Source organism: Coptis chinensis, chromosome 3 (genome assembly GCF_015680905.1).
Source record: "Coptis chinensis isolate HL-2020 chromosome 3, ASM1568090v1, whole genome shotgun sequence".
NCBI lineage: Eukaryota > Viridiplantae > Streptophyta > Magnoliopsida > Ranunculales > Ranunculaceae > Coptis > Coptis chinensis.
Genome location: NC_141458.1, coordinates 27,272,811 through 27,298,650, shown reverse-complemented (window position 1 = coordinate 27,298,650; position 25,840 = coordinate 27,272,811). Strand labels below are relative to the sequence as shown.

General features: G+C 35.4%; 2 protein-coding genes across 3 annotated transcripts; both read left to right on the top strand.

The window, feature by feature from the left end:
• The first annotated feature begins 473 nt into the window (after positions 1-473).
• On the top strand, positions 474-18,526 carry LOC147508934 (centromere protein O). 2 transcript variants are annotated; one of them, XM_086601277.1, is made up of 11 exons: positions 474-1,018; positions 1,120-1,168; positions 1,837-1,907; positions 4,548-4,606; positions 5,882-5,977; positions 6,110-6,167; positions 10,893-11,029; positions 11,141-11,197; positions 16,488-16,585; positions 17,678-17,871; positions 18,093-18,526. In XM_086601277.1, exons 1-11 carry the CDS (start codon positions 952-954, stop codon positions 18,170-18,172), a joined length of 966 nt encoding a protein of 321 aa, XP_086457403.1. In that variant the 5' UTR covers positions 474-951; the 3' UTR covers positions 18,173-18,526. The 2 variants fall into 2 exon arrangements, with proteins under 2 accessions (XP_086457403.1, XP_086457404.1); XM_086601278.1 differs by lacking the exon at positions 17,678-17,871.
• A 5,287-nt stretch (positions 18,527-23,813) lies between these two features.
• On the top strand, positions 23,814-25,562 carry LOC147508933 (peroxidase 45-like). Its single transcript, XM_086601276.1, has 4 exons — positions 23,814-24,170; positions 24,285-24,482; positions 24,578-24,743; positions 24,930-25,562. The coding sequence occupies exons 1-4, from the start codon at positions 23,964-23,966 to the stop codon at positions 25,337-25,339; spliced, it is 981 nt and encodes a 326-aa protein (XP_086457402.1). The 5' UTR covers positions 23,814-23,963; the 3' UTR covers positions 25,340-25,562.
• The last annotated feature ends 278 nt before the right edge of the window (positions 25,563-25,840 follow it).

The window sequence follows — 25,840 nt, the reverse complement described above, 5'->3', positions numbered from 1 at the left end:
CAGAAGAAACTAATTTGGTTTATGGATTTTTTGTTTATTTTTTTAAATTTTTTTGATAAAGGTATGAAGCTTTTGGGTTTGAGAGAAACCGAAAGTATTAAGAGAGTTTTTTTTTTTTTCGATAACCAAAAGTATTAATAAGAGAGTTGGTTTGGGTTATTACGTCTTGTTATCCTGTTTTGGGTTTTAAGAGAGATAATAATAATTTTGATAAACACGAAGGAGAATTAAACAAACATAGGGAGGTGTTTCTAATTATTACGGTCTCATTTTTTTTAGGAACCACTAATATTGTTTGGGTTAGAAAATAGAGCAATATGGTGAGGAGAGAGAATGTGCGCGAGCTTTTATATATATATATATATATAGATTTCCATTCCATTTCACAGTGGACCACTTTATTTATTTCTTTTCCTAAAATTTTAACAAATACACCCTAAATATAAAACGACCAAGGGCAAATATGTAAATTCACCACGAATTTTTCTACTATTTTCCAAATTGTTTCCTTTTTTTTGTGCCCTAAATTAGTTTCAAATTTCACAAAATTTCTTTTTGGGTATCAAATCACGTTGTTTTTGATCGATTGGGTATGATTAAAATTGAGGTTTAATTGGTTTGATGTTGAGCTTATAATGGGAACTGAAGAGAAAGTAGGGGTGGGCAAAATGAGAACGGAAGGGAGAGGGAGTTAATTGTAATAAAATTTTCCAAAAAAAAAGAGAAAAAGTTCGCCAGTATGGTTTCGAACCCGCGACTTCCTGTGCATGAAAGACTCCGAAAACCAAGTGGGAGCCGTTTCCGTCAGTGTCCCGATTCTAACAGTTAAAATCAGTGCACAGCAGCCGTTTGATTTATCTCAAATCGATCTGGACCGTCCTTTTTGTTTTTTGTTTTGTCCTGTAGTGCTAAAAAAATCCCGATAGATTTTTGATCGATAAGTTTGTGAAGATGAATTTTATGCTACAGAATTTTATGCAAGAGGAAGATGTACGTTTGGAGACTACGAGAGCTAGATGTATGACTCTTCTTATGAATCGATTGTTTATTTATTCAAATTAATACAAATGGTTTTGGAGCTTCCAAACGGTTTTGTTTTGTTTTGTTTGTTTTTAACAGTGGCTAATGTGCTGAAAAGGCATGAAGAATTAAAAGAGCGTCTTTCAAGGTACTTTATTTGTCATGGCTATGATTATGAAACTTGCAATGTTATAAACTTAGGTGAAGTTTTGATCTTTTTAAAGGACGTGTTGATGTTATAAATGTTTTATCACAAGAGAAAGGGAAAAGATGACTGATAAACAATATTCGTCCTTTTGATTAGGACTTTAGGAAAAGGTTTCTTTCTTTTTGGAACTTTAAATTCAAACTGTCACCTTAACAAAAAGAGTATCTTCTTCGAGGTTTCATAAAAGTGCCTGTTTTCATCAGGAGGGTGTTTATATCTCCTTTCCTCCCTACTTATTTTTTTTAAAAAAAAAGTCTGGACGGGAAGAACAGAAACACTCCCGAACTCATCTAGCTCGGATATGATAAGTGGTCCTAGGGGGTGCTTAACTGCTTACTGAGTAGTGATGTACACCGGTCCTTCTTTGTTGTACTAGTTATCCTCTATCAATGAAAGTTTTATTCATGACAAAACGATAAACCAAAAGAAATTGCATTTATATGCTATTATCCACATTGTTTACCTGTTCTATTTTTTTTATTCAATTTGTGCTAATAAATTGAAATTTTGGATTTTTATATTAAGATGTGTATATTTATAGTATACATGTTTTGTTGTTTTATTGCACACTGATCCATCTGAGAGCAAGATTTAAATGCTTGCCATAGGGATTCTGACAAGATGGTTTACGAGCGTTTACAGAAGGAGTTTGAGGTTGCACGAGCAGCTCAAACTGAAGGTAATTTTGATGTTTATGCTTCCTCATGTACTGGTTCTAATTGTTGCTTTTGCACTAGTATTGCATTCGTTGGTTGTCTAAGTGTATGCCCTTGATGTATTCATTTAGACTAGGCTGATCTTGATTGTTCACTTCTTGAACTATATTGAAGTGCCATAAGAGCATTGTGATTGAATTGCTTCTTAAAAGACATTTTTTCTCCTGAATATTCACAAGAACTTTTTACAATACGTAAACTCTTGGGTTGGAGGGTCCTTGGTCCTGGAAATGAACTTTGGCTAGTTTTTGGGTGTTAATATAATATCCTGAATTATCTTAATGTAAAACTTTTTATTGATAAAAAGTTAAAAACTAACAATTTGTTAACTCTTGTCAAGCTTCAATATGTTTTGACTAGTATTCAATAAAAAAAAAATTATGCATTATTTGGTTTACTTGGATTCCAGAGGAATTTTTGATTTATTTTCTATATAATATGGAAGCTTGGTGTGGTGGCGCATGAAGGCCATATCATTCTATGCCCTCCATAATCTACATAATGTTGGTGGTAGTATCACTGAATCAGTGATGTTTAGGTGGTGCTGTTGGTAGCTACCACAATCGGAATCTTTGTATATATATATATATTAGGGAGGGGTTCTAGGGACATATTTTATCTTGACACGTAAACAAACTCAAAATCGTTAGGACATTTATAAGTTTTGGATTAGACTAATTTTTTGTAGATATGATCTCCTAACTATTCTAAATATTGTCACAAATAATCAAAAAATTCTAAACTTGTCAAATATAGTATCAAAAATGGTGAAAATGAATGGTCTACAATTAGCCAAATTTTGTAAATTGTTAACTACATTTGGCAAGTTTGGAATTTTTTGATTTTTTTGATTATTTGTGACAATGTTTAGAATAGTTAGGAGATCATATCTACAAAAAATTAGCCTAATCCAAAACTTATAAATGTCCTAACGATTTTGAGTTTGTTTACGTGTCAAGATAAAATACGTCCCTAGAACCCCTCCCTATATATTATAACCCTTTAGGTATGTTGTATATTTCGTTATATCTTGTAGTTGTTTGTTGTTTTCCGTTCTTAGCTTTTTGCTTGTAGTAGGATATCTCATACTACATTATAATTATCCCCTTTATATTCCTAATAAATATATTGATCGTGTACCTCTTCAAACAAAACGACAAAAGAGTATTTTAGATGGTCTTCCACACAAATTGTGAAGCATGTAATGTTCCTTTACAAATAAGTTTTCTCCACTAGTCCACTTAACATTAAGGGAAACACATTGCATCTCAGAGAAAAGTGCAGTCAATTAACTGTTCCACATGATAGTCTGTGGCTCTGTGCAATGCTGGTATCCTTACATGTTCTAGTTAATTTTTGTGTTTATTTTGACCTTTAAGTTTATATAAGTTATTAATGTACTAGTTCTGTACTTCTGTAGCTGTTCATGTACATGAGATAAAATCACAAAAGTATTTTTTTTTGGTAGTTTTAGATATTGCTTAGTATGTTGCACTATCTGCTTATGCTTTGAAGTTATTGTGCATTCTCTTTTATGGCATTCGTACTTCTACTTATGGTGAAAGTGGACAGTGTGAAATAATTTTGCAGGAGATTTTACGTTTGGAATATGTTCAATTATTGTAATATTAGATAGTGTAATCGACTTCTCAATTTTTTGTTAGATTGGAATATGTTCAATTATTGTAATATTAGATAGTGTAATCGACTTCTCAATTTTTTGTTAGATTTTCTTAATGACATTTTGTTGTTTCAGTTTGCGAATACCTTTTCTCTTTTGATTCTTATTTGATTGTTTTGTCTTAGCAGTGTGTGTTGTGAGCATATCATTTCAACAATAATAATCATAATAAACTACAATATTTTTGAAGTTGTAAGAGCATTTTGCAAATGTCTTGAACGGTGGGAAGTTTCAGTATAGTTGTTTATAACGGGTTGTCTGTTCTATACCTTTTGTGAGTTTTATTGATCAAAAGCAGAAGTTTCTATTGAATGTTGTTTTGTGGTCCTTTCTTGGTGCCTGAGGTCAAACCTATTTTTTAGATGATGTCGTGGAAAAGTGAACCTTAATGTTCAATTTATTATCTTGCTGGGGGGGTTTAGAACCCAGGTCCGGGGTAACAACGTCTAAAAACTGATTGGAGAACTGATTACATGCGTAATATTGTTATAAACTTAGAAACTGATGCTCTTGATCATATTGTACTTGTGATTGTCATTTGACAAGCATAGAAACTGATGGTTCCAATCAGCTACATCGTGAAGATGATTTTGATCATCTAATCACATGGCTATTATGAACTCCATCAATCAGATTATTTGTCAGAAAAGTTAATGCATTGATATATACTCTAAAAAGGGATTGTTTAAATCAATCAGATCTCTAATCATAAAAGTTTAAAACTAAAATAAAACAAACAGCACATATATTATTTGCATATTGCGTATACTATATTGCAGTTACAGCATAATGCAATTATTTACATTTTACTACAAAGGTCTTGCTTAATTTTGACATGCAGCTACTGCATGTGTTTGTACTTTGACAGTTTGACCACACTAGTGTATTTGCATTTCTAAATACGAAATAATTTGTTTTGCAGAGGTATATATAGATGGTGAACAGTGGAATGATGGACTATTAGCTACAATTAGGGAGCGGGTATTACTCTTTTCAGGACTTTTAAGTTTGGCTAATTAGTAATGATATAGGTTTTCATTAATATTATTTTTTGTTGATTTATTTTTTATTACACCTAAAAAATGTTCCTTCTTATCCAAGAAATTTTCAGAGCAAAATGACAGTAGACGATTTAAATTATTTGTTGCATAGCTATATGAATAGTTAGTTGCTGCTATGCAAGCTGAAAAGGGGTGTAGTCACTCTGTAAGGATTTTACCGTCAATAGGTGTCCATAATGAGCAACTTATTTGATTCACGACATACGATCAAAGACATATATGGAACATTCACCCAAGTAACTTTTACTATTTTGAATCAATTGCCACTTTCAGTATGAATTGTGTCAGTATCAATACCTTGTTCTGATAAGGCATCATTTTCTACAGGATCCTTAAACTGTTGAGCTCATCCTACCATCTTATGATTATGCATACTGATAATGCAATTTTGGCAAGTATGATACCCTTTTCCTTAAAAGTGAAAACATGTAAAAGTTAAAAAATCTCGAAGGGCCATTTTACCTTTTTAGTCTTTTACACTTTTCTTCGATAATTCTTAAGTACTTTTTTTCACCCGATTAAGTTGTGTGGTTAAGGCCCCTACCTGTACCATTAACCCAAAGCATAAGACGTCCAATCCTCCCTAAGATTATGTTCATTAAGGGGACGCTCACATTCAAGATAGGTAGCTGCCAATCCTCTAGTCCTCAAGAACTAACCAACCAAACTCCATGCCTAAACCCTAAACAACAAAATAAGCTATTGCTTCACAAGTATCTCAGTAGTCAATACTGCACCTTACCTCTCATGAAAGACAACCGACCAAACACTCAGCTCTCACAATTATTTCGGTAATAGTGAAGATGTTAATATGATCCGTTCATCATATAATTATTTTGGTACAGTAAAAAGGTTTAGTTGTTTTTGCTTATAGGTTCTTAATACATACTTGAGGTATATTTAGAACAGTAGTGATATTTGTTTCACTATTCATGCAGACTTCTTAGAAGAAAAACATCATTTGTGAACATCGATTGTTGGCACTTTTTATGTTTTTGATTTTTTAACTGAACATGTTGTTCATTATAAGGCAAATTATATTAGTTCGGCGTTATTAAATTATTACATTAAAACTAGTTGAAATAGAGAGGGTCACTGAAGTTTAATACCTTTATGATCTAATATCCTCAGTTTGATGTTTTTCATGTGTTATCTATTGTAAAGTGCTCGAACTTTCATTTGAATATTTGTATAGGTTCACATGGAGGCAGATAGGAAAGCGATGCTGGACGCTGGCATGTTACCAGATCATCACTTTGAAGGGAAATTTACTTATACGGATGGAAATAAGGTAATAATGTAGCAGCAGTTTACTGTTCTAGAAGAAGTTAGTGATATGACAAGAAACAGACAACAAAAATATGATTTGTTTTGTTTTGTTTTGGATTTCATCCGATAACTTAAGATGATGCCTTCTGAGCAGGTGATCTGTTGTTTGGAAGGGGCAAGAATTGGCATACAATATGAGACTTCTTTTGCTGGTAATCATACCCTCTGCTCCCATCTTATGTATTATTTCTGATGTAAACATCACACAACTTGGTTTCATAATGTCTCATAGGGATGTATTATAAAGTGCCTGTAGTTCCCTAGGATGTCCATATTCTCACTCAGGTCTTCCTTAGATCCAATTATTGCAATTTAAGAAAACTTGTGCGTTAAAGGAATTTGTATTGATATTTCTTAAAGTGATCAAGAGCCTTCCTATCTTATCTCAGTTCCCTGTTCTCCATTATGAGCTTAGCAAATTGCAAAAGTGGTGGACTCTTACATGGAGTTTCATTTGGGTATATGGATGCATTTGAAGAGAAACACGGTTACTTTTTTTAAGTGGGATATGGTTTGTAATTTTAAAAAGGATGACTCAGCTTAAAGGGCTATCAAAAACATTTACAAACCTCTTCTCAAATGGTTCCGCTATTGAGAAATATTTGGGCATGTAGAGAGATATAAATATTATTGTTTTACAGTATGAGGTTTTAGTCCCACATAGAGTAGGTAGGAGTGTTGGTATGTGTTTAGTCTTTATTTTATTGAAGGAGAGTGAGTCCTATGTAATTACTTAACTTTTGATATTATCAATATATTAAAGATTTCCACTTAGTATCGGAGCTTTTAGGGTTCAGATCTAGGACATCACGTTTTCTGGTCACCGGTGACCGGTGGCCGGATTTCGGTGCAAAATAAAAAAATTATGGCAATTGAATAAGAGAAGTTAGCATCTTGGCGAAGGAGAATAATTGGATATTTGACGATTTTAGATCTGAGATTAATAAAGTTTACACCTTTGAGTTTGAATAGATTTGGTGATCGATCACTCCTCTTGTAGTTTTTGATTGCGAGAGAATTCTAGGGGTTTTGTGTCTGAGTTTGTTGGGTTTGGAGGAAGCTTTTATTTGTGGTTTTGCTGGCCAGGTAGAAATTTCAATTGGATTTTCATTGCTTTGGTTCAATTTCTGCTTTCATCTTGGTTTCGGTAGTCTTGTATGAAGTTTGGTATTAATTTGGCGAGATGTTCGGTGAGATTCACGTTCATGTTTAGGTCTGATTTCTTTTTCTGTTCATGGTGAAGTTATGTTGATTTGGGCTCACCCATATATTTAGCTCGTTTTGATATATGGTTTACGCCTTTGGGTTTGTTAATTTGGTGTTTTAGTACATGTTGTTATGATGTGTTCTTGGGGTGCTAAATGGGTGCCAATTTCGTGCTATTTATATTGGATGTGGTGGATATTGGAGGAGGAGATGAAGGATGTGGGTCATGTTTTAACCCACTTTAATCTTGAATATGGGTGCGTTTAGGCACTTTGTGAATCTGATTTCGTGATGGATAATTATAAGTGTGGGTCTTGCTCGGCATTTGTTGTTTGATTATTAGTTTGTTGGGTACAAATTTGTTAGTGTACTGTGGTGAGGAAATGGGTAGAGAAGAAGGTTATATTGGTCAAATGGGTCAGATTCGACCCAGTTTGCTATTTGGGTTATCATGGGTCAGATTCGACCCAGTTTGCTTATCATTGTTAACATGTTCCGGTTATCCTGTTCCAGTTCCAGTTTTGGTTATCCTGTTCATGATTTAGCTTATCCAATTTTGATTTCCGTTGTCCAGAATTCGTAAATGAATTAGCTGCACTCCCAAAGTTGCACAAGTGTTTATGCTACGCCACCCTTGAAGCATGTTTGTTATGCGATCTTCCCCCTCATCTCAAATTGTACTATTTGGTTTGACTCCCTTATGATTTTTGGCTGGTTGATAAGCACTTTCGTTTCTAAGGATTTGGCTCCCTTTTATGGTTAAGCTTGCAAGGGTTTGACTCCCTTTTATGTCGTGGTGCCGAGTTGTATGGTGTTTCACCGGTCTTTTGTTTTGTTTTAGCTCTCTTATTGAGGAGCTTATTGTATGCTGCTGTTATTGATGATTCAACTTTTCAGGGTTTGATTCCCTTTTATGCCGCAGTGGTGTTGAGTACTCTGGTGTTTCATCGACTCTTACTACCTCTTGTTGAGGTAATTCGTTTTTTTTTTTTGCAACAAGATGCTTATAGGGAGTTATTTGCGTTATATGTCTTCGGATTTGAGGAGGAGTATTGGAAGTATTTGCTTCTGCATTATCTATTAAGTGATGTTGGAAGTTTTGGTATAAGACACTCATGGATGCGAGTTGTTATGTGCTCAAAAGTTGGCTTTTGGATGAAGTTCTTTCTAGTTGGTTTGGTTGTATCTCCCTAAGTTCTTCATAATTTATTAATCAATCACCCCTGTGCTATGATTGGTGTTTACTATTGATTCTTGGATCCAACTCAGCCTTTTCGCTTGTTGGTCAAAACTCTTCCATTTGTTTGTTGCACCCAGTTCGAGATGAGAAGCTTTTTCTTTTGAGCTTCCATGGCATGTGCTTGGAGCCTTTTCGAGTTACCGAGTCCTACGAGTTTGGAACCTTTGTTTTTGTTTGTTAATTTTGTTGCGGGTGCTTATTCGAGGATGATGCTTGTGGCTGGAGCTTGGAGGTTTATATCTTTGTAATTGGAAGGAATACTTCATGTGATATCTCTGTATATGCTTAAGGGGGAGTGTTACTTGTTACTTATTGTAATTGCAAACCTGAAATATACAGAGTATGTATATTTCGGCTTGAGAGGGAGTGTAGAGAGATATAATTATTATTGTTCTATAGTATGAGGTTTTAGTGCCACATAGAGTAGGTAAGGGTGTTGGTATGTGTTTAGTCTTTAATTAAGGAGAGTGAGTCCCATGTAATCACTTAACTTTTGTTATTATCAATATGTTAAAGATTTCTATTGGGCATTTAAGTATGTTTGTAATCCAGCTTGTTGGAATGTGAGGTGGTTTTTTGTCCGTGTAGATGTGGAGTGTAGAGTTATCTCTTATGGTCACTTATGCTAGACTTTTCATGGACTGTAAAATCAGACTATCCAGATGATGGGATCTCTTGTGGCCATTACTCCTTTAAGAGGACCCAAACAATCAGCCTATCATTTCCCTTAAACATTTGCATTATTGGAGGCTTTTTCTAGACATATCCCCCCCCCTAACAACAAAAAAAGGATCCAACGGCTACAAGGACTTCATATGATGTATCTTAAATGTTGGATCTTGGTTTTTTTGGCATACCTAAGTTACCAAACTTGTGGGGGAGTTTAGAAAACCCTATTCTTTTCCAGGTGTTTGAAACCTTTGGTTAGATAGTATAAACGGTGTCCATAGGTTAATTGGTAAAATAAACTATTCTTGTGTGATGCTTACAGAGACGAATTATTACTGTGGAAAGACTTGAAAAACTCATACACCTTCACTTTAATGTTGTTGGACCATAATGGTATGCACTGCTCAGACATAAGTTTGTTCCAGTGAGGGGAAGCTGTTGCATGCTTGTGCATATTCCATTTTGTAGTAAAAGAAGCTATACTACTAAATATGAATTTCAATTCTAACTGAAGATAGTCGGGATGTTGTTTGAGATAGTCCTAGAATAAGCAACTCTCTGGTTTTAAAAAATTGGCCAGAACCCTTGTGAATGTTTAGTCTTTTAGGTACTAAGTTAATCTAATTGGTAGGCGTTCTTGGTTTTCATTTTCAATAAATATTCACTAATGTTTCTCCGTTCTTAAATTGTTGCATCCAAGATTGAACAATCCCCAACCACCCTCTTTTTTTTTGTTTAGAGGACAGAACAACCTTATTCATATGGAAATTTGTTCACTTTCAAATATAAGAACAAAATTTAAGTTTGGTCGTTTGTTTGTTTTTCTTTTGACTGAGGGTTACGCCTTAATAAGCCTCTGAGGTGTGGTTTAAGCCTGTAGGAGGCCTACCGCCTCAAGGCTCTTATGCATTGTGTTAAACCTTGGTTGCACCGGTTAGAGTAGTAGTATTGTACATGGTTTGATGTTGTTATCGAAGCTGATTATCTGCCTGGATATTTGAATTGTTTCTTATGGATTAATTGATAAATTACTTTAGTGAAAGCTAACAGATTATAGAGGAATCTCACCTTAGCCATTATCCTTGAAGAGGTTACCATTCTAGCTAGGAGAACCGGAATGAAGTAAGAGATTTAGGAAATCGTAGCTTGTGTATATACATGAATAGGTGTTATTCAGATTTTGCATGTCTTAGGTTGACACAAGACGGCATGCTTAATAATAAAAGTAAAGTTGAATAAAAACTGTTGGAGTTACCATGTCCATGAAAACCAGGAAATAAGATGGACCAAAAGACTAAAGTATATAGATAGTCATGTATTTAGTTGATCTAGAACTTCTGTATCTTTCGATTAAACGCGCAACCCAGGGAATATATATTACTGTGGACGAGTACGTTCTTAGACAGCAGTTCAAATTAACCTGATGAACATTCTCCACTTCCATTTTCCACAGCATTAATGTTCTATAACTGATTTCCTTCCTCCGTTGGTTCAGTTTTCAATCTCTACTGATCAGAAAACATAAATCATGATTTTATAGAATAGGATGTAGTTACCTTTACCTACCAAATAATATTTGTAACAATACTTGTTAACCTTTTATTGTATTATATTATCTACTCTACATTTTTTTTTTTTTTTTTGAAAAAAAATGTTGAGATTGAGATTTCTGTCTAAGAAATAAAATTGGAAGCAGATTGTTCCATGTATTGGGATGGCCCAACAATGTAAAACTGAAATATTGTTTATTGTACTTCCTCAGGCGAATCTCATGAGTTGTACCATTGTGTCCTTGAGAGCAGATCATTTCTTGAAAAAATGACTGTTGTCGAACACACGGTTCCTTTCTTTCTACCGATCCGAGAAGCGGAAAATGATCTTCTCTCATCCAATGCGATGGTAAGTCACGTGCTTGTTACACATCAGAAACAATATATTTTTGTTCAATACATCCTTTTGAGAACTTCTCTTAAATACTAAAATAGATAAATCATTTTGATTTACTCTCAGAAATTCATCGACTACATTGGAGACCTTGTTCAAGCTTATGTGGATAGAAGAGAGCAGGTAATGCCATACAGAACAATCTACAAGCATAGCAGCTTCTTTTGTTTCTTTAAACTTTTCATTCAGTTTTTGTCACATTTTCCCTTACTAGAAAATTCATATCCCTTACCTGTGGTATTTAGTTTAGGGTCTTTTTGTAGTATGTCATTCTATTTTAGGGTTGTTTTGTATTTAGTCATTCCATTTCATTTTATTTGAGTTTAGTCACTTTCCGTCGCCAAGTTTGTTAGACCCTGTTAGTCAACGGATTTGACTTGGTTTGACTGTATGTTGACTGTATTAAAAATGCTTTTTTTTTTATAAAAAAAAAATGACACAATTAATCATCCCTCAACACCGTGTTCGAGGAAAATCGATAGTCGAAAACACAATTAACAAACCGATCTAATCATCTCTGCGCTCAAGGATTATCGACAGTCGAAAACACGAATCATCAAACTAATCTAATCGTCTCAGAATTTGAAGCTCAAGGAAAATTGACAGTCCAAAAAATGAAATCAAATTAGTCAAACTAATCTAATCATTGGGGTTCATGTAAAGTTTTTTCTTCTATAGATTTTAGGAATTGGAGTCGATTTTAAAGGTAAGAAATGGAGTTTGGAAGAAAAGAATGATCTGAAAAAGTTGATCAGAACTTACAACAAGTTAATGGTTAAATTGAAGGGTCTTTTTGTAGTACCTCACACTATATTAGCGCTATTTTGTATTTAGTTACATAGTTTCAAGAAATTTGAGTTCAGTCACTCTCCACTAACTAGTCAACCTATTTGACTTTGTTTGACTATCCATTGACTGTATTAATTATTATTATTTTTTAATTTTTTTAAAATAAACTAATCCATCATCTCTCAACACCATGCTTGAGGAATATCAACAGTCCAAAACATGAATCATCTCTCAATTCGAAGCTCGAGGAATATCAACGATTGAGAACACGAAACAATAAACTGATCATCATCTCTCAACTTGATCTCAAGGAATATCAACGGTTCCTCATAAAACACCTTATGTCTCAATTGAGCACCCAATAACAACTGCTACATTCGGCTCACAACTCACAATTCATTTTCATGAAATTACCTTCCATATTAAAAGTAAGTTCATCCACAAGAGGCAGTTGTAAAATCTCCATCAATCTCTTCTCTTTGTACAAGAACACTCGGCGACTCATGATCGATACATGACCCCAAAGCATTCCTAATAAACCCATTATACAATCCATCTCTCGAACTCTAAAGTGACGTCTAAAGATGCAAATCCCCATTCCTTGTAGAAGCCGATGAGCTAATAGAAGTAGACCCAACACTACCACAAGAAACAGGTCCTTGAAACACATACACACACAAGACTCTGATGTTGACATTTAAGTGAAGAACTCAATGAACTATACGGTGAATTACAATAAGAACTACTCAATTCCTCTCCCCTTTCCTCACTAAAGCTAAAATTTGACATGTCTCACCGATGACGATGAAAACAAGCACATAAACCCACCAATTACTGCTTTCTGATTTGAAAAACACGAATTCGTGCTAGTAGACGAATTGGGGAGTGGGTTTTCATCATAATCTGATGATGTATTGATTGAACAAGGATATGGTGTTGAGCAAACACTACTTGGTGGGCTCGTAGAAAGCACGATTGTTCAACCGCCATAATTTTGAACAAGATCTAAACTGTTTGGGTACCTAAATTTGTTTCTTCAGTTGACTGAAAGAAGAACACACTTACTATTTTGTTTTTTTTTTGCTCGGTAAAGATGAAATCTCATTAAAAGTGAAAAGAAAGTAGGCCGAGAAAGCCTACTATTACAAATAAACAAAATAAAACTAAAAACATAGCCACAGGAGGCTAACCCGAGATCTACAAATTATTCTACTTCTAAATACAAAAGTCTATCCCATCTCACCACAAAATACTCAAAAGGGATACTCCTAAACTCTTTAAAAATTTTAGACCACTGAAATAATAAAGCCTTAATAGATATGATAAACTCCTGCTTAGATGCGGAAATGCCTTCAAAGTGTCGATGATTTCGCTTAATCCAAATACCCCACAGAATAGCAAATGGTAATAAGCTCCAAAGACGATTGCCTAATGAGGTAAAAGGACTATGTTCCCAACCCTTCAACAAATCCACCACTCGCCCAGGACTCACCCAATAAAAACAAGACTCTAAATGGAAAGAAGACCAAATGTTCCAAGAAAAAGGACACCCCAACAAAACATGATTTACAGATTCACCATCTTTCCTACACAATTGACAATAGTTAACAATAATTTTTTTACACTTCCGAAGATTATCAATGGTAAGAATATGCTCTAAGGAAGCTGTCCAAGCAAAGAAATAAATCTTGGTGGGGACTTTAGCTCTCCATATGACTAGACTGGGAAAACAGGGAATAGGAGCACAACAATTATGAGAATTTGACTAAGTAGGAATGCTGAAATAAAAAGACTTAACAGAGAAAGTACCTTTCTTGCTCGGGTAACACACTCTCTTATTACAGTTTTGCGTCACAGAAAATAGCGCATCAAGCCTAGCCATAAGGGAAGCTAACGCATCGATCTCCCAGTCATTTAGAGCTCTACGAAGACCTAGATTCCACCATATGCCAACTTCAGTTCTAACCATGCAATCTGTAACCGGTTTACCTTTGAAGCTAGACAAGCCAAACAACAAGGGATAACCGTTAGCAAGTGAACCTCCCTCTAACCAACTATCTTCCCAAAACAGAATTTTCTCACCAAGCCCTAACTTATACCGGACACCTTTCAGAAACATAGGAAAAACATTAAGGATTCCTCTCCAAACCCCACAACCATAAGAGATACGAACCGAACCACTGTCCCATCCGAAATGAGTTTCCCTGAAGCGGGACACAATTACTCTTCTCCACAAACTCTGACGTTCCTCTCCAAATCGCCACAACCACTTACCCAACAAAGCTTGATTAAAACTACTCATGTCTCGAAGATCTAAACCCCCATTCTTCTTTTAGCCAAACAATACAACTCCCACCTAACCAAGTGATAATGATGTTGCTCGTTCAAATCATCCCAAAGAAAGTTCCTCATAATTTCTTTAATCCTATTCGCAATATTTTTTGGAATGACGAAAAGAGACATAAAATAGACAGGGAGACTAGCTAGGGTGCTTTTAATGAGGACTAACCGCCCCCCTTTTGATAAATATCTACACTTCCAACTTGCCAATTTCTTCTGAACTCTTTCAATGACCGGGTCCCAAATGAATTTAGACCGTGAATTTGCTCCAAGAGGCAATCCCAAGTAAGTACAAGGGAAGGAATCAGCTTGACACCCCAAAATTGTAGCTAAATCACCGAGACCAAAAACATTACCTACACCATAAATCTTACTCTTAGACAAGTTCACTTGTAGCCCCGACACAACCTCAAAACAACAAAGGATGCCTCTCAACCATCTAATTTGATCCACCTGAGGTCCCAAGAAAACTAAAATATCATCAGCAAACTGGAGGTGAGAGATGCGAACCCTGTCATGCCCAACACGAAAGCCATCAAGAACCCCCAAGGAATTCGCTCTAGAAATCATCCTACCTAAGACTTCCACAACCAAGATAAAAAGAAGAGGGGAAATCGGATCTCCCTGCCTGAGCCCTTTAGAACTCTTAAAAAAGCTAGCTGGGGAACCATTAACAAGTACAGAAAAAGACACTGTAGAGTTACTGTTTTGTTTGTTGAGGAATTTCAATTCACCGAGATTCGAGTTATGATTAGTTTAATGATACTTGTTCTGGATCGTTGATATTCCTCGAGGTTCGAGTTATGATACGATTAGATTACTTTGTGATTTGTGTTTTCAACCACTGATAGTCCTCGAGCATGGTGTTGATTTGATGATGGGATTGGTTATTTAAAAAAAAAATTGAGACGGTCAAACATAGTCTAATACATTGATTAACAACATCCAACGGAATTGTTGACGGAGAGTGACTGAACTCAAATTTTGTGAAACTGCGTGACTAAATAAAAACAACGCTAATATAGTGTGACGTACTACAAAAAGACCCTAAATTGAATTGGGTTTGTCGGTGACACCGACGGGATCACATCCACGCACCAAAAGCTTTTGTTCAATAACTCTGTTAACTGGTTAGATTTTATAGAAGTGTGATAAAAAAAAAAGAAATCAAATTGAATTTAATTAGAAGAGTATGTTAGTGAGGAGGTGCACACAAAGAAAACAATCACAAGAGATGGGCCTCAACTTCCATCATTTTGCATTACGATGGTGTTGACATTGGCAACATTTTGATTTGTTTTACCTTCATGTTATTCCAACTCCAAACACCATAAGCAAAATCTAATGACACTATGACAGTCTTCTTTCCAATTACCCTCATATCTTCATTTTTTTTTTATCACAAAGTGTTTTCCGTATCAATTGGTTTCTTTCCTTCACACTCGTTTACCACACAAAGAGAAACCAAACAGGAAAACAAACCACCTCAAATTTCCCACACCCACTTCTCTGTCTTAGAAAATTGCAAATCAATTAATCTGAAATACGTGGTCAAATGATCTTAATTGGATTTATTGTTGATGGGTTTTCAAATTCTTTTTAAGTACATGGGTGATGGGTCACGAGAATTACATGGGTGGTCGTGGTCGTGGTCGTGGAGGTGTAGGTGTGTTGGTAGTAGTGGTTGAATCACTTTATTTATCGAGTAATTTTCTGGAACGTCGATTTTCCTCGAGCTTCGAGTTCTTAGATGATTAGATTAGTTTGATAATTTGTGTTTTCGGTTGTCGATATTCCTCGAGTGCAGTGTTCAGAGATAATTATATCAGTGTGTTATTTTGTGTTTTTGACTATCAATTTTCCACGAGCACGGTGTTGAGAGATGACTGATTAGGTCATTGTTTTGAAAAGAACAAAAAACCATTTTTAATATGGCCAAACCAAGTCAAATCCGTTGACTAACAGGATCTAACATACTTGGTGATGGGAAAGTGACTTAACTCAAATAAAATGAAATGGTCAAATGGAGGGTCTAAATACAAAACATCCCTAAACTAGACTGATGTACTACAAAAATACCATTTAGTTTATTTTGGCTGACACATGAGGTGAGAATAGTCACTCGTAATCATTTTGCAATTAAAATTTTAAGCTAAATAAAAGAAATTACTTTTATGTGGTAGTTTCTCAACTCTCACATTTGTTAGTGATTATTATCTTCAACCATTATTTTATATGTACAAGCGTGAGCTTATTGTAGTGCAATTCCTCTCTTCTCATGCAGCTTAACCTTATCAAGGAGCTGTATGGCAATCAAATTGGGGAGCTTTATCACAGCCTTCAATATCATGTTATTGAATTTGTCCTAAATGTTTTTGATTGGTAAGTGAATATCTTTTATTACATTTGATCTATGTAATATGGACACTTCATGTTTTAAAAATCCCATGTCCGACACACGGACATATTATGCAAACTATTTCAAACTAGGGTTTCTTTAGACCCTAAAAGACTAAGAACATAATCTATTAATATAGTACAACTCCATGATATGCCAATTTCATAGTTATTTATCAGTATGGAGGGGTTTTGTAAGGTCTTGATCCCAAGAATTTGTTCTATAACTAAAGAACAGTGTTTTCTTTCTAATTAGCTGTGTCCCTGTGTTACTTCATAAGGGTTGCCGTGTCGGACACCGACACTTGTGTCCGTGTCAACATGACTTAGCATTTGATCTGATATAGTTTCTTTCTCATGACTGAACATTTTTTTCTTTGATATCGTCATGAAGGAAATTTGGATATTGATTTCAATCAAAGGTAGCCCTTGCCAATCTTGTCATGTATTTTGTTTAACCTCTTATAGTGAGAAGAACATTGGATTAGTGAAATAGCTGATAAATGCTAGGGGAAGGGCCTAAGGACGATAGGACACAATGTACCTTAAGTTGGATATAAAGAAATCTTGAGCAAATTGTTTTCTGAGGAGAAAGATGGAACCATTGATTGAATTGGTGGATAAAACTTAGATGTGATTGTATCATAAAATAAAGTAAAAATGTAAAAGAATGCAAGACTTATGGAGGAGCCTTTGACCTCTACAGCACCAATCTGTTTCAGTTAACCATTTTCTACCATAGTCTAATTACAAGGCCATTTGTAAGAATTATACCACTAAAATAGTTATAACTAGCCATGCGCAGCATGATCCACCATAAAGTATAATGCAAAATAATGGGAAACTAACAGACTAATCTATTCAAACCTAAGTAACTCCATTTAGTAATTTACCCATGCAACCCATGATCCCATCATAAGGTGCACATAACAACATACCTATTTAAAATGACTTAGTTCATGAGGGAAATTATAGTAGATGTATTTGCTTGTTGGTCAATAAAGAACTGATGCCGGCGTGGGTCGTTTGTCCTTTTATGTAATACTATTGTCACAATTTCATGAATTTTTGTTGCAGCAAAGTGACAGTGAGTCTTAGATATGCGGATATTGTCTCAATACTACCAACTCGAGTCAGAGTTTTAGCCTGGCCAGTACACCCCTCAAAGAAGAACGTGAGCAGGAAAGTAAATGAATTCCCAGTAGCTCAGTCCGTTCCAGCTCGTCTTTCTTATGCTGAAGATGCCTTGCAAATGATGGCCTTGCCAGAAGGTTTAAAAAATTTCTATACATGCGCTGGTCACAAGGAAAAGAAAATTTAAAATTTCAATTGAGTTAAGATGCTAGTGAGATGATTCAGGATGATGTCAAAAGAGAATGTTGCATGTAGTGTGTATAGTACCTGTGGAATGTCATTCATTTTATTTTCTCCTTGGTATTTTCTATTTTGTCTTCTTTCTTCTTATTTTATGTGATTAAATTTTGTCTTTCAGCATATGCGGAGATTGTGTTAAAGTTGCCACAAGCTCTTGGAGAAATATTTCAGCATCTTGTCCCCATTACTGTCTCGTGAAAGTTGTTATGGGTGCATACAGTTATCTGAATTTTCTCGATTGCACAAATGTAAGGAAGTCATACTCAAGATGTCTCAGGCTCTCAGTTCATCCAATCGTTGACTTGGCCCTGGTAATTTCTTCCTGGAAATGTCTGCCGGCACTGTGTTTTTGTCATTCTATGTAGAATGTATGAAAACTGACTAAAAGTTCTCTAAGTTTGCCTGAGGTAGCGAACGATAGTTAATGGGTATTCCCTAAGTGAGCCTTTATGTTTATTTAAAATGCTCTATTGCTGCTTTGTGATGTATAGAATGGTACTTCCGAGTTTAGGAAGAAAAACTAAAAAGAAAGTATTTATCTTTTGTATAACATCTGAAGAGTTTCAATGGATTGAGGTTGATGATTCCTATTGCAGCAGAATCATCTGTGACTCCCATTTGAGGTGAATCTGTCTTGATTGGCTTCACATGCAACAGTAGTCTGTCACTGCTATGTAGAATTGTAGATATACCACAGTATTGGAATATTGGTTGCCACACAAGCTGATTATGGATCCTATCACGGACGACTGGTTTAGTCGAGCTTCAGTATGCTCAAGTTCAATTTGTTTTTTCAACGGGCACTATAATAGGTTCAGGCTCCCAGTACGACCAAGCTCAAGCACGCCAATACCAGTGGTCCCGAGCCGAGCCTGAGTTGCTTGGTTAATTTATGATTATAGAATTATATTGGAGCCAAGCCTAGTTGAGCTTTTGTATGTTCAGCTTGGCTCCTTTTCAAAATGAGCCTTCAAATAACCTCAAGACAAGCTTGAGCAATCTAGAACGAGAGCTCGAGTAGGTCGGCTCATTTACTAACCCTAGTGTGTCATGGTCTTCGCAATTTGATTTCTGATCGTAGTCCACAAACACCGAGGTCAAGTTTTCCTCGTACGTCTAGTTAGTAATGGCTTGAAGGACCATAAAGATGTATGTCAAATGTCGAGTTCAAATGTTGGCCTACATCAGTTTTTCTCTTAAATTTAGAACTGTGGAGGTCAAATGTTGCACGGCAGAAATCATTTTTTTTTTTATCCAGTTGTTTCTTTGAGAGTTCTTTCTTAATCACCATGGCATAGAAATAGAAGTTCTTCCCAGAATTGTCTTTAGGTTTGAACGTTCTACCTGTTTTAATTTGTCCATTCATTGATATAGCACAGGTTCCGTTGCAGGGTAGCAATTTTGGGCAGTTTTTATTTCAGTATGAGCTGGTAATGGTGAATATATCTTTGACTGCTTCTCATTCACTATGTGATTCAAGCTCGACTGTGTTTGATAGTTTATCCGCGTTGCCCAACATCCCGATCTTCCCTGTCATTTCTTGAAAAACCAAAATTTGTGTCCGGTTTTTCTACTTAAGACTTCTCATATAATGAAACTCATCTATTTGGGGCTGTTAAAAAAAACTTAAGGGCTATTTGTTGGGTTAAGTTATAAGAGGGTCTTATAAGACCATGTGTTATAAGAGGGTCTTATAAGATGGTTTTATAAAGTGGGTTGTTTTTCATTTTAAATTCTTCTTATAAGTACTTGTAAAAATAGAAAAAACAAATACACAACATCTTACAGATGGTTATTTGACAAATATAATCCTGCTTTACATCACATTTAACTTGAATAGATTAATTTGAAACAAGTGTATAGTTTGATTTTCGATTTCAAATCAATTTTGATAATTAGAATATCGATTTTAGGAAATTACTTTAATTAGTGGTGGTGGTGGTGGTAGTGGTCTTAATAACACAATAGTGGTGGTAGTAGAGGTGATGATATTGGTCTTAATAGCACGGTGGTGGTAGTGTACAGTGATAGTCTTAATAGTACGGTGGTAGTGGTGTACGGTGATAGTCTTAATAGTACGGTAATAGTGGTGGTGGTGATGGTGGTGGTGGTAGTAGTAGTAGTAGTAGCGTTGATGATATTGGTCTTAATAGCACGGTGATAGTGGTGGTGATAGTCTTAATAGTACGGTAGTCGTGGTGGTGGAAGTGATGATGGTGGTGGTGATAGTGGCGGTGGTAGTGGCGGCAGTGGTGGTGGCTAGGACAATGGAGTTATTTGGAGAAGAATATAATGAAAAGGGAAGAAGAGAGAAATGAGGCTAGGAGTATATAGACGGAAGTGTTTGAGTCATTTTTCAAGTTATAAGACTTATAGAATTGAAGTAGATCCAATTTTGGTATTTATATAATTGAAACGTCTTATAAGACATTTATAATAGAATGCCTTTTATAAGAGGCAAAAAACAAACAAAAAAAATGTCCAAAATCATTGGGCCACATCTTATAAGAGATTATAAGAGCTCAAATTCTTATAATAAGCAAAAACAAATGGCCCCTTAACTGTTATACTCGTGAAGCATTGAAGAGAATTCCTTTTTTTTTTTTTTTTTTTGTTGGTTTGGTAAGCCTGTTTTAAATGAGATCGATAAACTCTTTTGATCTTTGGCGGGATTCGAGTCCCGCACTCTCCAGTATCATCACCCAAAGGTTTTACCGACTTTGCTAGTCGGCACCAACATATAGTTGCCCTAGCCAATATGAATGGCTGAATGCCATGTGAGCCTGACTCTTGAAAATGTCGCAGTGAGGCTTATATATAATATATGTACACCTAATCTATTCTTAATTCATTATATGTATTCGGGCTAAGAATCAGAGTGTTTTTTGAGTGCACCATGTGAGCTGGATGGATAGTCAAATTTATTTTGTTCGATTTCTTATATATATATATATAAAAGAAGAAAATCAATCTTTATTCCGTTATAATTTATTTGCCAAAATTATTCTCTTGTTTTAGGCTAACACTACTAAATTATTGTGCAGCACTGCAGTGATATTTTACCAATCATACGATTTGGATTATATTGCTTGATGCAGGCCAATTCTTCTGACTATTGTGTTTAGATGGCGTTTCCTGGATAAAATATAACTTCCGTTTATACGATCTACTCAATGATATGCATAAACTTTGAGAAAAGAAAAAAAAATCGTAAAATGAGTTCGATCAATGTTATCAATTGTTTTTTAAGGTCAAGAGGTCCGCGTGCAATACATGAATGCCAATAGGCACTAAGTATTCTTTAGTTATCTGAAAGAATACTGCATTATTCTTTCAGTTGCAACTATTTAATAAGAAACACTGATATGTATTAAATTTGAGCATTCTATAATGACAAAAACATATTTGAGCAACGCGGTTCTCTTTGTTAGATCTAGAATTGGTATGCATCGAGGTTGATTAATTTTTGATTTGCACTTCGTGGGTAGTTTTCATCGCTGTGTATGACTTGTATCTTATTGTTACACTTCTCTAGTTCTCTGTTTTTTTAGTGTAAATAATGTGAAAATATGATTTAAGATTAATAATAGCAACCCAAAAAGAGAAATATATCATTTTCCTTTTGTTTCCGACACTAATGCTTGATTAAAGAGAGTGTCTTTCAAAAAAAAAAAAAAAATCAAGAAATTGGGCTGAAAATCTGTTTTCAAAATTCTTAGGAGATTCTTTTTAGTCCCTAGTATATTCGGATAGAGGTTTGTTGCTTACAACCCAAGCAACATGGTAACCTAACAGAGTAACAGTTTGTTTTGTCTTTTTCCTAAAGACAGAAATACAACGTACTATCCTAAAATTGCACTTTGATACAATGTATTATTTTATGTACGTGCAATGTACTAATTAATACAACGAGTATGATTCAAGTCAAATTAGAGTACCGGAATAAGACCAAATGCTTTATGTTTCGCATTTCAACATTGCACATTGATACAATGACATTTCTACATTACAACAGGTAACTAATATGCAATATAAAAAGAGTCCGGATTCAGTGAGGGTAACCGCACAAGTCAACTTGTGTGGGCGCAACTAATCCCATTAGATTAACTTTGAGATTACGATTAGATAACGAGTGATTAACACCGTTTTCTATTACGTTAGCTGTCAAAATCTTTTATTTTGGTAACAAAATCTAAACCAATGGACACAAATCCAAAATTCAAAAGAGAGCCCGCCCAAAAACTCATCTTCTTCCCTCCTATTGAACCCATGTAACTAACAAATGAGCCGACAAATTGATTTCGTAAACTACAAGCTATGCACACCAGACCCCGTTTTTGCATTCCCCGCCCCCATTGCCACATCTTTATTTTTTTTTGCATAGAAGTGTGTACACGCGTCTAAAAGACGTATCAATCAAAATCCCAACTGCTTAATAAACAAGATAATTTTGCTGAAAATTTCTACCTACTAACCATTCAAACCAATTTAAATGGGGGTAGTATTAAGGGGGGAAATCTTCCCAATTATAAAGTTTCAATGATACATAGCCCTGAACTAGAACAACTAATGGGTGTTCATCAGATACAAACAAACAACAACAACAACTAATGGGTGCTATGAAGAAGCTCTCCAAGATTCTCATTCCATAGGCATCAGGTTCTAGCCTAAACAACGTACAATCCCATTAGAGAAAAAAAGATGACCCGCTATGCTAAAAACGAAGATGCAGATAGCTATCTCTGGTAAGGAGAATTAGTTGATTTGATTCTATTTTTTCTCTTCTGAAGGAAACTTTGAAGAGACTTCTTCATAAGCATGCCATTTGGACTATGCAGTTGAGATTGATTGAAGGTATGGTGATCCAGGTTCTGAATGAGAATCATGTGAACTTTTCAACTTTTCATCAGTTTCTCTCCTTGCATGGTATATGATTGCTCTAGCCTGCATTTAATTAAAACCAAATTATCAGTAAACTTAATCTTTAAACAAAATTATCACTAAACATTTGAATGTGAACTCCTCCATACTTCAATTTTTTGGGTCGATTTGGTTGTCACACAAGTAGTTCAGGAGCACAATAGGAGAGAAGAAGATGAGTTTTTCGCGGGTTCTCTTTTGGATTTTGGATTTGTGTCCATTGGTTTAGATTTAGTTACTTAAATAAAAGATTTTGACAGCTAACGTAATAGAAAACGGTGTTAATCACTGTTTATCTAATTTTAATCTCAAAGTTAATCTAATAGGATTAGTTGCGCCCACACAAGTTAACTTGTGCGGTTACCCTCACTGAATCCGGACTCATATAAAAATGCCAAACAGAAGGACATTTGGTCTAATTTAGCCTGAATAACACTTGTATCAATTGGCCAATTTTAATTTGTACATCGCATCAATAGCTACAAAAAATAACACGTTGTATCAATGTACAAAAGTCAACTTATTCAATGTCTGAAGTCGGCTATCAACAAATGATGATTGCCTTGCAAAAATAGATTAAAGAATCAAAGGTACGTACGTGTGTCCACGATTACTAAACAAATGAAGTTGATCACTTGATTGAGATAGTGGCAGAATATGGAAAATGGAATATCGTCGCTGACCTTGAGTTTTTTTTTAATTAGGCCTGTTTAGCTTCGTTGGGTCCGAGTCCGTCTTTTACACCCAAATAAACAATGGGTTGGGCCATATATATTACGGGTGATTCCAACAACCTAATGCGTTGACACAATTAAAAATTGAAAAAAAGAGGTCTTCAAGTTATCCACATGGCCATGGCAATCTCGCTAAGCCAGGCTTGTACTGCTAAGTATTTGTCATTTCCTTCTGTTCTCACATGTCTTTCTCCATCTGTTCTTTGTAACTAATCAAGATTCTTGACAGATCACAATGCACCTCCCACTCAAGTAGTCTATGCATATATATAATATATATGTGTAACTACTACAACAAATGAATCGGAAAAAAAACAGTACAACAAACCATTGCTATGAAGTATCCCAACCTCTTAATGCTCTCATTTCTTCTCGTTTTCCTCATAACCACAACTTCTGCTCAGCTTCGGCTCAATTTCTACGCTAACGTTTGTCCCAATGTTGAATCACTTGTACGTAATGCAGTCACGCAGAAGTTTCGACAAACTTTTGTGACGGTTCCGGGAACAATTAGACTTTTCTTCCATGACTGCTTTGTTCGGGTTGGTTGGCTTTTGTTACTTGGCTTATTCAATTAGACTCTTCTTTCATGATTGCTTTTTTTAAATTAAACAATTCTCACCATTGCATGGTTTATATTCTTGATATGATGTCAGGGTTGTGATGCTTCAGTTCTTCTTGCTTCACCCAATAACAATGCAGAGAAAGACAGTGCAGATGATTTATCACTTGCGGGTGATGGGTTTGACACGGTGATCAAAGCCAAGGCTGCAGTTGATAGCGATATTAGGTGCAGGAACAAGGTTTCGTGTGCTGATATATTGGCCTTGGCCACAAGAGATGTTGTAGGCCTGGTATGACAGTGCTTTATATTATAACATTTCCTAACACATGCAAAACTTGAATTGCAAGAAGCCATAGAAATACTTCCTAACGTTTTTTCTTGCAGGCTGGTGGACCAACTTACGCTGTTGAATTGGGGAGACTTGACGGGAAGATCTCAACTAAAGCTAGTGTTCACAGTCGACTTCCCCAACCTGAGTTCAGTTTAGACCAGGTTAATAAAATGTTCGCCTCTAATGGGCTTACACAAACAGATATGATCGCATTATCAGGTACTTACCGGCCAATCCCTTCAACCTTAAAATCTCATTCTTTTAAAGATAGAAGGAGGCGAGCATGATTTATTCATTAAAACTTACTCGATATGTATACTTCTGAAGTTGAAGCTTGTACATAATCTTCATAGCTGATAGCTCGCTTGATATGTATTTGATTGCTCAAATATTGGTTTACTGTAGGGGCACATACGGTTGGATTTTCTCATTGTAGCAGGTTTTCAAAAAGGTTATACAACTTTAGCCCTAGTCGTCGCGTCGATCCATCACTCAACCCAACTTACGCGACACAGCTACAACAGATGTGTCCAAGAAATGTAGATCCACTAATAGCCATCAACATGGATCCAACCACGCCTCGAACATTTGATAATGCTTACTACAAGAACCTCCAACAAGGAATGGGGTTGTTCACCTCAGACCAGATCTTGTTTACTGATTCGAGAACAAAGAACACCGTCAACGTGTTCGCAGCAAACAAAACGGCCTTCCAACAGGCCTTTGTAAGTGCAATTACAAAGCTCGGAAGAGTGGGGGTTAAGACCACTGGAAACCAAGGTGAAATTCGGCGTGATTGCACAGCTGTGAACTAGAAAAGATCGAGTTGTTTCTTTGTAGCTGGCTAGTACATATGTTTATTTGCTCTCACTGAGGGTTCAATTATGTTAAAAATAAGTATTAGGTGATCTTCAATAGTTTAAATTTGAAAAGTGGATGTACGTTTGAACTTCACATAATACGGTTTAGAGTTCGACAGAACAATATAACATGCTTTTTATATCTTCAAATGGTAAATCATGCAGTGTATTATGGGCATAGCTGTTTTTGAAAATGGTTGTTTAAACCTCACATCAATCCCACTTAACGTTCGACACAACAATATAACAGAAGCAACTGACAAGGAGAGATCATTCTCTCTTTCAATTAGTCTTATAACCGTCCAAAAGGACAGCTCATTCTATTTTGTTGGCTCTGTTTGGCATAAGAAAAGTAGTAGATAATCTTGCTTATGAAAACTAATTCATTAGATTAAACAAAAAACCAAAGTTTTGAGGGAAACTTAATTCAGATCCAAAATTGTGCCCATGTTTCAA

Coding starts and splice junctions, on each gene's coding strand:
- LOC147508933 (XM_086601276.1), top strand. CDS start 23,964: ATGAAGTATCCCAACCTCTTAATGCTCTCATTTCTTCTCGTTTTCCTC. Junction 24,483..24,577: donor CAAGAGATGTTGTAGGCCTG/GTATGACAGTGC, acceptor TTTTTCTTGCAG/GCTGGTGGACCAACTTACGC. Junction 24,744..24,929: donor AGATATGATCGCATTATCAG/GTACTTACCGGC, acceptor GGTTTACTGTAG/GGGCACATACGGTTGGATTT.
- LOC147508934 (XM_086601277.1), top strand. CDS start 952: ATGAATTTTATGCTACAGAATTTTATGCAAGAGGAAGATGTACGTTTG. Junction 1,019..1,119: donor GGAGACTACGAGAGCTAGAT/GTATGACTCTTC, acceptor TGTTTTTAACAG/TGGCTAATGTGCTGAAAAGG. Junction 6,168..10,892: donor ATATGAGACTTCTTTTGCTG/GTAATCATACCC, acceptor GTACTTCCTCAG/GCGAATCTCATGAGTTGTAC.